The 12,961-nt window shown below is 48.0% G+C and overlaps 1 protein-coding gene and 1 long non-coding RNA gene across 6 annotated transcripts in view; one reads left to right on the forward strand and one right to left on the reverse strand.

The window, feature by feature from the left end:
* Window positions 1-12,961, forward strand: part of LOC144382879 (uncharacterized) — a 1,041,026-nt gene that overhangs the window by 930,690 nt on the left and 97,375 nt on the right. The window lies entirely within an intron of this gene.
* PAQR5 (progestin and adipoQ receptor family member 5) overlaps window positions 5,356-12,961 on the reverse strand; it is a 73,569-nt gene continuing 65,963 nt past the window's right edge. For 4 of the 5 annotated variants that reach the window (XM_036113599.2, XM_036113600.2, XM_078079159.1 and 1 more), the window contains 3 exons: window positions 12,037-12,108; window positions 11,786-11,927; window positions 5,356-8,617 (listed from right to left, as the gene is read on the reverse strand). In XM_036113599.2, coding sequence (XP_035969492.2) covers window positions 8,376-8,617; window positions 11,786-11,927; window positions 12,037-12,108 — 456 coding nt within the window. In that variant the 3' untranslated portion in view covers window positions 5,356-8,375. The remainder of the gene's footprint in view (window positions 8,618-11,785; window positions 11,928-12,036; window positions 12,109-12,961) is intronic. The other variant, XM_078079158.1, reaches the window with a different exon arrangement.

Genomic DNA, 12,961 nt, shown 5'->3' on the forward strand with positions numbered 1-12,961 from the left:
AGCGGGACTCGGCGGCTGAGGCGCGGCGCTCCGGGAAGCCGGCAAACGCCGCCGCGAGCCCAGGTGAGCTCGCGCCCGGCGCATTTCAAACGGGCCAATCAGCGCCCGCCCGCGGGGAAAAGGGCGGGGCCTCGGAGGAAATGACTGCTCTGCCGGAAATGGTGCTGGTCTCCTAGGCGACCGCCGGGCCAGAGCGCGCGGCGTCTGGGTGTCAGGGCTGCGGGCCTGGAACGGGGACCTCAGACGTAGTAAAATCCAACCCCTTCCCCTTTCCCAGGAGGAAACTGAGGGTTTTTTTTTTCCCGACAGCACAGGAAGTCCAATGGAAGGGCAAGTCCAGGGTCGACTCGGAGGTCAAAGGCGTTCCCGCACAGGAGTGTCCTGTTCCTGTGCTGTGCCCCGCATCTCTCCCTCCCTGGCTTCCACATCACCTCATCATGTTGGATTTCGTTCTCTCCTTCACCTTTCCTGGGTTCTCCCTCTCTGGTTCCTCCAGCTCTTTCGTACATACACATTGTGTTATGAAATTCTTAACAATGTTTGATGCTGGGCGTTGTTAAAAAGAAAACCACAGGCCCAAAATGGAGTCCCTCATACTAGGCCAAGTCACCAAAAAGGGCCTTACTCTCTAACCTAAGTGCAGTTTCTACCTCCCCCAGAAACGTAGTCTGAACCGGTCGGTCAGGAACTTCCCCGTCGGCAGCCGCGACGTCATCTCCATCTCCCCTCTCCCCCAGCCCCCCACTAAAGGAAGATGAGATGATCCTCAAAATAAGACCCCTGCCCTTCACCCTGAGGGAAGGTGACCTGGCCTGAAACAATCCTGTCTTTTCCTTCACTGATGATTTCCTTTTCCCACCCTCCTTCCTATAAAAACCTTTCGTTTTGTACAGCCCCGGGAGCATCTCTCTGCTTGCTAGACGGAATGCTGCCGATTCATGAGTCACTTAATGAAGCCAAGGTGATCTTTTAAATTACTCAGTTGAATTTCTGTTTAACAGCATACAGAGATGAATAAAGTGGGTCCTTGCCCTTGAGGAGCAATGTCCAGAACCACTCTTTTCTCAGATGAACAGATTCTATCCCACTTTGACATTTGCCCCTAAACTGATGGCTATCAAATATGCATCTAGGGGCGCCTGGGTGGCTCAGTCGTTAAGCGTCTGCCTTCGGCTCAGGTCATGATCCCAGGGTCCTGGGATCGAGTCCCGCATCAGGCTCCCTGCTCGGCGGGAAGCCTGCTACTCCCTCTCCCACTCCCCCTGCTTGTGTTCCTGCTCTTGCTCTCTGTCAAATAAATAAATAAAATCTTAAAAAAAAAAAAAAATATATATGCATCTACACTGTGCTCTCATGGGGCTCTACTCCCACCTCCTCAACCAGGCACTAGTTAAATAAACCTAATTTCATATCCTTGGCCCATGCTGTTCTACATAAAGATGTTTTTTCCTAATGCCTTTATTGCTTTGTTTTTTATATATGAGTCTTTGAACCATCAGAACTTTGTTGTTAAATGGCAGGTTGGGATTTGTATTATTTAGGAATTAGGCATCACTGCTGGCTACTTACCTCTTAGTGACCCTGCAGTCTGGCTTTGGCCTCAGTCTCTCCATTGGAACTCTTCTCACCAAGACCACCATCTCCTTCATGCTAAACCTAATTGACCCTCCCCACCCCTATCTTACTGGACCTCTCAACAGCACTAAAAATATTTCTTATTCTTCTTTTCCTATGCCTTTTTTTTTTTTTTTTTTTCCTAGCTCTCAAAGCCCATCTTTCTCAGAACTCATTTATGAGGTGTGTTGTTTGTTTGGGGGATTTTTGTTTTGTTTTGTTTTGTTTTTGTCCCTTAAATGTAGCTTAGGGTTTTGACCTGGTCGCTAGCTGAGGCCTCTCCTCAGGCACTCCCAGGGCTTCACATACCATTCAAATTTGTTCTTCTCAGCTGCAGACCCATATGTCCACTGCCTTCTGGATTCTGCACTTGGGTGTCCCACAGGCACCTCATACCTACCGCACCCTAATCTCTTCCCCTGAACCTGCTACCCCTCAGTGGATGTTATCACCATCTACCCAGCCACCCAAGCCAGGGTCCCAGGTACCATCTTTGACATTTCCCTCTCCTTCTGTTCCAACATCCACTCACCACATCTTGACAGTTCTGCCTATTAAATAGCCTTCGACCCTCTCCTTCCACTTCTCTCCATCCCCTTGGCTCCTACCATGTCTTGTCTGGATGATTGCAACAGTAACCGAACAGGCTTCTCTGCTGCTACCCTCCAAATCCACTTGTAAACCACAGATCCGGTCATGTCACCCTCCTGCTTGTAAAACCACAGTAGCTCCCCAGGGCTGGACAACCCCCACAGGGCCCTGAGGCTCTTCCTCTCCAAACCCATCATTTATCATTGCCCCCTGCACCCCTCCAGGCACGTGGCCCTTCGGAGCCCCAGGCTCACATAGCAGTCCTGCCTTCCTCTGACACTGCCTCCTGACCCTCAGTTCTCAGCAGATCTTCGTCAATGACCTGGCACTGGATGCTGAACCCCTACTCTATACCCCCAGTCCCCTGCACCCTGTCAGCACGTGTTGCTTTGCTTCAGAGCTCCCATCCCAGTCTGGTCACTGTTCCTTCTTGTGTCCTCTACTGGCGTATCCCCAAATCCTCGCTAGGTGGCGCTCTTGCACCCCAGCGCCCAGCAATTTACCCTCTTGTAAATGTTGGGAAGGAATAAATGAATCCATCCCAGTTGAGGACCCGGTTACATGGAGCCCCCACCCCAGCTTTTCTTCTGGCCTGTTTCTTCTTCCTCACCTCTATCCATACTAAAGCTCTTATTTTCTTAAAAAAAAAAAAAGGCAAAAATGAAAACAAAAAAAACAGGCATCTCACATCTAACGCAGTCTTTATCTCTTCCCCTGAAGGGTTCCCCATAGCCAGTAAAGATTTGCACTTTCCCCTAGAATTAGAGATCCAGATCAGGGATAATGGTAAGAGATGGGGAGGCAGTAGAACCGGGAGGCTTCTACTAAGATCAGGTCATGGAGTATAATTTACATCCAGTAAAATCCACCCTTCTCGGTTGTACTGTGTATGTTATGTATTTGACAAACAGAGCATCCCGTAGCCACCGCCACTATCAGATGTGTAATACCCCCACCACTCCAAAACTTTGTGCTGCCTCTTTGTGGTCAGTCACCTTCCTCTACCCCCAGCCCTTGGCAACCACTTTTCTGACTTCCTCCCTTAGAGTTTTCTCTTTTCCAGAAGGTCTCTTCTCTAGCTGGGCAAAATGCTTTTGAGATTCACGCATGCGTTGCACGTATCAGTAACATGTTCCCTTTTTACTGCTGAGTAGTAATCCCTTGTATGAATACATGACAGTTTATCCATCCACTAGCTGATGGACATTTAGGTTCTTTCCACCCTTTGGCAATTGTGGTCTAATTATTTGCATAAAGGTCTTTAAGTAGATAGGGATTTTCATTTCTCTTGGGTGGGATTTCTGGTCTCATCGTAAGTGTAAGTTTGACTTTATAAGAAACTGCCAAACTGGACTGGGAGGGTTCTATGCAAATCACAGGGGAGACGCTGACTTCACCGGGTGGAAACCGTAATTAACTCAAACACCCAGCTACGTGAGTCCAGCTGTGGAACCGTATAACCACTAGTGACCAGAAACTGCCAAAGCCTAGAGTGTTGGAGGGAAGGTGGTACAATGAAGAGAGGGACACCTGTGGCATTTCCAACACACTCAACACTGGGGCGCTCTCTCGTGGCCCTGCTGTTCACTCCCAGTGGCTGCAGCATTCTCTCACATCCACAGGCCATGTGACTCGCCCCAGGCCATCTGAAAATGAATGACTGGATGTTAATGTTTTACAGACTCAAAATACAATAAAATCAGCAAGCTGGGGGGAGGGGGGAGGGAGGTTGTAAAATTGATATAAAAAAAGAAACAAATGATCTGAACCGTATTTCAAATGAATAACATACACATAAATGGGCCATAACTAACACAAGTAATTTAAACTCTTGAGACCATATGCCCTCAGGCTCAAGACAAAAAGAACTTGAAACATATATTGAATTCTAATTAGTAAGCCTTTTTGCAGACATGAGTTGGTAATTCTGAAATGACAGTCTCTACATTCTAAGATTGAGCAAATAATACATTGTGGATAATGGGAGCCACGTTTCTCACTGTTGGAGAAGAGAGTTATATAAATTGCAAAAGGGGGAAGGATGAAAAGTGCCTGAGAAGTCTCTTTTTCTTTTTTTAAGATCTTATTTTTAAGTAATCTCTACCCCCAACATGGGACTCAAAACTACAACCCTGAGATCAGGAATTGTGCTCTATCAACTGAGCCAGCCAGACACCCCAGTACCTGGGAATTCTTCATACTATTTTTTCCAAATGTGAAAAAAAAAGAAAAGAATGGTTGGACCAGACCAGTGTTTCTTAAACTCCCTTATATTAAAAATCACTTGGGGCTTTTGATAAAAATTTAAAACTCTAGGACTACTTTTCCCGCCCAAGGTTTTCTGCATCTGTCCATTTGGGCCTGACAATGTGCATTTTACATCATCAAACACATTTTTGAAAGGCTGGATTAAATTATCTTGGAGGTTCCTTGTTCCACGCTTTAGAGGAGGCAAGAATTAAGCCAATTTTAGAAATCTGTTGCCCTGAGTGAAGAGAATGGGTGTGGCAACTCTCTCTTTGTCTGAAATACATGTATTAGAGAGTTGAAGCATTCATACAAGTACCAAGAGGACAGAGGAAAGCCCCCTGCACAATCTCCCGGGGAGAATATCCAGGAGAAATTCCACAATTCTTCAAAAGTCAAATGATCCATACATTTTCTAGAGTTACACATTTTGGAATGAGTGGCTTGATTTCCATCCTTCCAACAGGACAAGTACTTACTGGTCTTGGGGCCTTTGCATATATGCCACCTCGACCCAAAACACCTGCCCCGCAACATGCTGGCAAAGTGGGCCCTTTTTTGCCCATCAAGGCTCTCCTCAAATGTCAGCTTCTCAGAGTGGCCATCCAATCTCACCTGCCCTGTCCCTCCCACCTCCATTTCTCCTCCAGGCTTATTTCCTTTAGAGTACTCACCACTATCTAAACTGATCTATCTTTTCCTACTGACAATCAGCACATTTCCTCCACACAAGTGAGGTGGGTTTTCCTCACTTCTCTTATCCCCAGCCCCTAAAACAGTGTTCATTCTATATATATCAGGCACAAAATAAATACTCACAGAATGATTTAGCAATGCACACGTGTATAGGAATTTCTTACGACGAACGAACACATTTGCAGTGATAGGTGAAACATAACCAAATCAAGTGGGAAATAGATCTTTATTGTAATAAATAAATTTTATTTTCTTTCTCCCACACAATTTAAGAAAACCAGACATTGCTGTAAGTTGGAAGAACATCTGAGTTTGGAAATGGGTCTTTGCCTTTTCGTCCATGATGCATTGTTGGCTAGAAAATCAGAGGCTGGCATTCAACTAATGTTATAAAGTGTTGTCATACAGTGTTAATAGCTGTTTCATATAGTGCCATGGCCAAAACAAATTTGGGACACAACAGAGCCAAATGAAGGGTCTCTCCAACACATGTGACCTCACCGTTCTCTTCCACGTTGCCGTCCTTAGAACTTCTCACGTGAACTGGGTTCCACAACAAGCACTTTGAGAAAGACTACAGCAGACCAAATATTTAGACCACTTTGTACTCAAATGATTTCTAAAACCTCCCACTTCTCATTCTAATCCACAGTGACAAATTCCTTTCTCTCCAAAACTGAGCAATGGAAAGTGAAACTCTTAAGATGAGCGGAGGAAGGTGAAATTGACTACATGACCTCATTCAAACGCATTCAAGTTTTATCCCAACTGTAGCAACTGGGAAATTTTGGAGTAGTGTTTCTCAAGCCAGGGGAGGAAGAACGGGGACATCCCATCAGGTGTCTGTTGCTCCCCACAAAATCCCTTTTGAGGCAGTGCCGTGGCGAGCAGTCCCCACCAATGGAAGAATGGCATATCTCCAGGGCGAACTGAGACACTCAAAAAACCCTGAGAGCCGCTACATGAAAAGACCTCTTCCCAGTGAGGTCTTCAGCTCAACCAATGCCAGCCTTTTTGACTTTCTGGGATGGCTTACGCAAAACTCTACCCCCATTACTCTTAATACCTAACAGTAATTAATATATGTGAACCCATTTTCCACATCTAGAACCTTCCAAATCAGTATATTGGAACTGTTCTCAAATTTTAACTTGTAACACTGTCCAAAAGTATACCATGGGACTAAGTTTACCAAACATCTAAAAACATTATGAAACACTGCTCCTATTTTGTGGATTTAACATTTCTTTTCCATCATGCAGTATGATGAAAAAGCCACATAACCAAAAATTAAATAACCTAAAGGTCCTTCAAATGAATCACCTATTACCTTTCAACTATTTCTGAGCTAAACAAAGAACATTATTTTACTCTCTCTAAATAAGAGATATTAAAAAAGCTTCATGTCTTTGGCGTTACTAGAATAGGGTATTTAAACTTTGTACTTCTCAGCATAAAATTGCAGTTACAGCAAGATGAAATGGAAGCCCACGGACCCTGCTGGAGTAAAATTCCACTAACAGTGTCAGATCATTGCCAAAAACGAAATTTTGTCATCCAATGGCAATTAATGTAACAAAAATTTACCAGCCCATATAATTTTATCAGTCTACCTTCCCCAGAGGAAGTAAACAGATAATAAAACTAATGAAATCATATTTCTTGACCACTCTCATCCAATATAAATTTTTACTTGTCCTTAGAGGATTGGACGATGAGCTATTCACAAGGCCATTTGGGTTTCTGGGCCAGTTAACCATAGAGGCAGTATTCTAAGATATGGGGGTGTTCCTGAGTCAGCAAAGAAGATCCTGCTTTGTGATGGACAGCCCCTTAAGTCATTAGCAAGTGCAGATCAGGGGTTGATGGGCCTCTGTTAAAAACTGTTTTGCATCAGCATTTCTGTATTCTCTGAAAACACCATGAAATACTAAACTTTAACTCCCAGTGCAAAAGATGGGAAAATGCTCAGTCTCATGCCGAGTAGAAAGCAGGGCAAACATCCTTAGGTGGTAAATTGCTGAAAATTAGGTCAATCCCAGCAAAGCTGATAGGCCCAGTGCCTTCTGGAATTCGTGAGGAAAGCATCTCTTCAAGTTGGGCCTGGGGCCCTTCTGCATTAGAATCACCTGGGGACTTGCTCAGATTTAGGGCAAATCTCCTCTAAAAGACCTACATTTTAAACCATGTACAAATGCAGAATCTCCTGACTTTGCCTGGAAATCTGCATTTGTCACAAACCCACCAAGTGTTTCTGATTCACGGTAAAGCTCAAGAATCACTACAGTTGACCAACACTTTAGCAAGGTCTTAGCATCCTCTGCACATGACAGTAACATCTGCAGCATTTAAAATGCTGAAGCGACATCAAATGTATAATATCCCCAAATATCGTGCTGCCACTGGTTTAAAAGGTGACAGATGAACACAGCCAACTGGGCTTAAGTCAGCCAGCCCCCACCCATAACACATTGGACCTGTACTACACAATACTGTGCAGCATCAAACTGGCAGCAAGAAAACAGAAAAAAACACAACATGGACAGCCAGCCATGTGGACCTTTAAGAAGATCCAAATCCACATGACATGGGAATTGGCACTTTAAGGCAGAATGGACTTGTGGGAAAGAGGACTCTTTCTATTCATTCCCTTCACTAGGTGGGGAAAGGAAGAAGACCCTTCCCCAAACCAGGTCTCTCCATTCTGGGGTGTTTGCCCTGTCCCCAGAGCTCCCACAGACCCCACTTCCTCTTACTCAGGTTCCTTACCCTGGTCTTTCTGGCTCGTTCCCCTCCCACTGTGGAGCTCTCAGCAGAGGCAATGCTAGGTGGAACTCATCAAATGAAGCAAGTTCCATTTGCAAAGGGTAATACTACAAGGGTGGTAAAGCTTCATTCAAGTGTTTAATAGTCAAGCTACAATACAAGGGTGGTATGCTTAATCCAACTGTTTAAATAGAATTGAAAAACCCATTTTAAGTCAATTTAAAACTTAATGAAATATTAAGAATCTTCCCCTTTTAAAATCATAATACAGAATCAGTGCACCTCTAGAGAAATTTCCCCAGTTCAATATCTTATTGACATGAACCCACTCAAAAATGCCAAGACATCAGCCATTGTGAATACTTCAGACCTTTGGAAACGGGTACCCTGCTGCTGGTTTATGGTGGTTAGGATGTTGTAGCTTAAGGTTGACATCTGGCACGAGAAGCATATGGTCTGAATCATGTTTCTTTTTTATGTAATTCTGGCTCAGGAATCCGATACAGAGCAGCTGAGAAATAAATTATGTTGCTGAGGCTGAAGATGAGGCACAGAAGAATGGCTCCAGTTATCTGAGGGAAAGACAGGGGCCTGGAGTGGGCCAGGAGCCATTCCTTCCTCAGAGTCTTGTCCAGAAGTATGGCTTCCATCTGCATGTGAGTGGCCAGGATCACACACACATGGAACAGCTGGTGACTGTGACCTAAGGCAAACACAGAAAAGGCCACCAAGATCAGCAATAAAAAAGGAACAGACTGTTGATACTATACTGTGGCCTACAGGCCAGACACGTTATGCTGGGTGAAAGAAGCCAGGCACAAGAGACCACGTATTGACAGATTCCGTCTATATCACACATCCAGAAAAGGCCAATCCACAGACATGAGGTAGATTAGTGGTTGCTTCAGACAGGGGGTCGGAATTGGGACTAACAGTACATGGGCATGAGGGATCTTACCAGGGTGATGATAATGTTCCAAAACTCATTTATGGGGATGATCGTACAACTTGGTAAGTCCACTAAAAGTATTGCTGAATTGTACACTTGAAATTAGAGAATTGTTTGGTATGTAAAGTATGCCTCAGTACGTTTATTTTTAAAATGCAGTGTGAGGAAAAATAAAAAGGCCATCTGAGCAAACCAAGTCCATGTTTCAAACACCTTATCCACCAGTCCTGTATTTCACGTAAAGAGGTCTGGCATCACGTTCTGCCAGAGGTCACCTCTTCAGGGCCAGCACTCATCGGCTCTGATTCTGACTTCAGTGCCAACGGAGAAGCCCTCCAGACTTTCTGCTGGCCACTTTTGAGGTGGTCCTCTCCCACCTGCCGGTTAATCCCAGACATGACCGGGAGCTCTTCCTCCCCATGACCTGCCGGACCCTGGCTGGCCAGCTGTGAGTGCACGGAGGGGAGGAGCCAGCAGAGGGGGCAGGGGTGGGGGTGGGCAGGGATGGGCTGAGTTGGTAGTGGTGAGAAAAGGAGTCCATTGCCCTGGGCTGAGGACTGTGTGCGGGACAAACCTCAGAGACCAGAAGATGAGAAGACAGCACAGACAGCACATGTCATGGACTGACTTATGTCTCCCTCCCCCCAGGTCCGAAGGTCAACGCCCCAACCCCCCCCCCCCCATACCTCAGAATGTGACCATATTTGGAGATAGGATCTTTTAAAAAGACAATTACATTAAAATGAGGTCACTAGATTGGACCTCTGGTGACTGGTGTCCCTCTAAGAAGAGGAGGTAAGGGTCTGGGCAGGCACGTACACAGAGGAAAGACCATGTGAGGGGAGACAGAGAAGAGGGCCGTCCACAAGCCAGGGAGAGAGGCCTCGGGAGAGCCCAAGCCGGCCCCCACCTTGGTCTCAGCCTCCCGGCCTCCAAAATCCTGAGAAAATGCATTTCTGCTGCGTAAGCCCCCCAGTCTGTGATTCTTTGTTAGGGCGGTCCTAGCACCCGAATACAACACAAGAATTCAAAAAGGATTCTTTCAGTAAAAAGAGAGAGAGAGAGGTTATACCCCCAGGACTTATCCCCGAGTAAGTATTCAATAACCGTGTCCCAGGAAGGGGACAGCCTGGGCACGTGCATTCGGGAGCAGAAGCAGAGTCGGGAATGGGAGTGTGGGAGCGAGAGCCCTCTCAGGTGGGTGGCCCGAGCTCCTTACCACAGCTCCTGCTGGCCCCCCAGGCTGTGTCCCCTGGGCAAGAAGGTGTGCCCGGACGAGCCGCCCCTGCCTCGCTCAGGCTACATACTCAGGGGCTGTGTAGGATTGCCACATCCATTTGGGGTGCAGCAAAGTGGCTTCTCGTCCAGCAGAGAGCCCTGCTCTCCCAGGACACATCTCCAAGCAGAGAGAGGTGACTAGCTGAGCTCACCGAGGCTCAAACCTGTCTGCATCAGAGCAGGAGAGAAAAAGACAAAACGCCATGGCCACAGGATGTATCTGCAAAGTGATGTCAGCACTCCGGCCCGACAGGAATGTGGAAGAGCTTCCTAGGGGCCAGCACCTCACCACTAAGCACTTTGGCCCGCACTGCAGAGGGAGGCCCGCGTCTGGCAGGCTCCATTAATGCAGGACAGAGAATTTTCCAAACCCCTTGTTGATGATCTGTCATTAACAATTGTCTGGCAAATGTCCCATTATAGGGGTGTCTTTTTGCTCTGCACCCCGAGGCCCAAGAGGATGGGACTAAGGTGATTGAATGAAACAACCAGGGAGTTGGCAAAACGAGGCCCAGGGCTACTTTTCCTGCAGCCCCCAGACTTCATATACAACCACCTCTGCTTCATCGAGGCGGGGCTGGGCGTGGACGTGGCTCCCGCAAGCAGGTTCCAGTTACCAGGCCTTCTTGTCTCTCTCCTTTTTGGGGGAACCTGCCCTCCAAGCCTTTTGGTCTTTGCAATCCCTTCTGGTAGGAGAGAGTAAGTGAAGGAGATGAAGCTCTTATCAGAGTCCACAAAGCAAATCTGGCCACGTCTCAGTGGGAAGAGATGGAAAATCACCGGGCAAAATGGGTTTGGGGAGAACCAAGGTCCCTGCCCACCATTTAAGGACAGGGACTGACCCTTGGATGCCCACGATAGCTTATCTAAGGAACGCTCATCCCCGGACTCATCAGCCTTACCAGAAGTGGCCCAAGGGTGCCTCCTCCAGCCGGTGCCCACCCCGCTTCCCTAGACAGGGAGGGAAGGAACTCTCCCAGCAGGTGGAGGTCCCGTGGCTCGGACGGCCCCTCCCCCACCACATCACTTCTCTCACTGTAGTGAGCTCAGGTTCCCCTGGAGAGTCACACACCCTGAGTGAGTGCTGGGCCCCCGGCCTCAAGCCTCTGGTGTGGGATATCTGGGGTGGGGCCTGAGAATCTGCATGTTCCCAGATGCTGCTGAAACTGGTGGTCTGGGGGCCAGACCTGAGAACCACTGTTCTACCAAGACTCCTGGCCCCACTGCACCCACCTGAACACGACAGACACTCTCCCCTCAGCACGGCCCCTGTCATCTGGTCGCCTCAGAGCCAACTGCACTCTGTCTGTCCTGTTCCTCTCCTGGGCTGCCCTCAATGTCTGTTTAATAATGGGATTTCATGTTCTGGGTAATAATGGCACTCCCCGGGCCCCATAATCCATGGGAATGCCTTAGAATCCTAGATCCACCTGCTCTCCATCCTCCCCCACCATCCCCTGCCATCTGCTGGCTGCATACATCCTGGCCTCCAGTTCCACTCCCCTTGGCCTGCTCCTAGACAAGCTCCTGAGGAACCACTTCTCTCTCTGCCCCTGCTTCCCCTTCACACTGCACACACTGGTGTCGGCGGGGGGCTCTCTCTGAGTTGGAGGACACCAGGCAACAGGGCCCCCACACACTCACCGATGTAGTCGAAGCGTCCAGGTGCCAGGCGCTCTGGCAGGTGCGCGGAGTAGAAGAAAGAGGCCAGGAGGGTCATGGCCATGTGCTTCTGGTGGTTCAGGACGGCTTCATTCTGCACACTCTCCCCGGGGAGCAGGAACAGCTGCAGGCAGTTAGAGAAACATCAGGTCTTGAGGGGAGGCCCTCTCCCTTCTCATCGCCTGAAGACATCTCTACGCACACGTGTGGTCGTCATAGGCCAAGGCCCTCACCTCCTCAGGTCTGTGGCTTGGAAAGGAACTCAGGGACTGTGTGAGCAGAATTCCCATCCTGACGGTGATCATCTGAGAACGAGGGCAACTGTATTTTAATCCTCCAAATGCTCAGAAAGCCTTCTGGGTTATTTAGAGTACAAAAGAAAAGGAAAGGAGTGAAGGAAAAGAAAAATCCTATTAGACTTATTGCTACTCTACTGTCTGGGGGTAAAATGTAAGTATAGTAAAAAGTGGTCTATTCACCCTTGAACTCACTTCTTACCAGCGCACCGCCTGGTTTCATGTTCCTCGTTAAGGCTTTAAGGCCCCGAAATCCCTGGAAGGCCTTCTGAGTCATCAAAATGTATTAATTACAGCCATGATGCTGTTTGAGAGCTAAGCCTAGTTGTTGTGTTACCATTATGAATAGCGACAACAGCGGTCACTAACCTGGGGCACTGGGCCAGCCCCTCTCTCGTGGGATTTCATCAGCGCCTCGCCTCAACAATTACCATGAGGCAGACTCTAGCTTCCCATTTTTCAGATGAGGAAGCCAGGCCAGAGGGTGACGCGAACCACTAATGAGCAGTGAAGTCAGGATCTGGATCCAGACAGGCTGATTGCCGAAGCTGCGCGCTCATCAACATCACCATTCGGGATGAGGCCTCCCCTCCCCACTGCCCACCGTCAGCTGCAGCCGAGCGCCAGGAGCACATGGTGTCCCTAATAACGCAGACCTCAGCTATGCGACTGGGTGGGGCGTGGGACCAGCTTGTTCTCTCTGCTCTGGTTTCCTATGTGTGTTCTCTCTCCTCCAGGAAGGAGTCAGGGGGGTCTCCCCCGGGCCCACACAAGTGGAGCCAGCTCTGACCCTCCCCTTCCGTCCCTGCCTCATGCATCAAGCCTCAGGCTGCCCCTGGGAGGGGAACTCCACTCACCGGTG

Source organism: Halichoerus grypus, chromosome 8, assembly GCF_964656455.1.
Source record: "Halichoerus grypus chromosome 8, mHalGry1.hap1.1, whole genome shotgun sequence".
Taxonomy (NCBI): Eukaryota; Metazoa; Chordata; class Mammalia; order Carnivora; family Phocidae; genus Halichoerus; species Halichoerus grypus.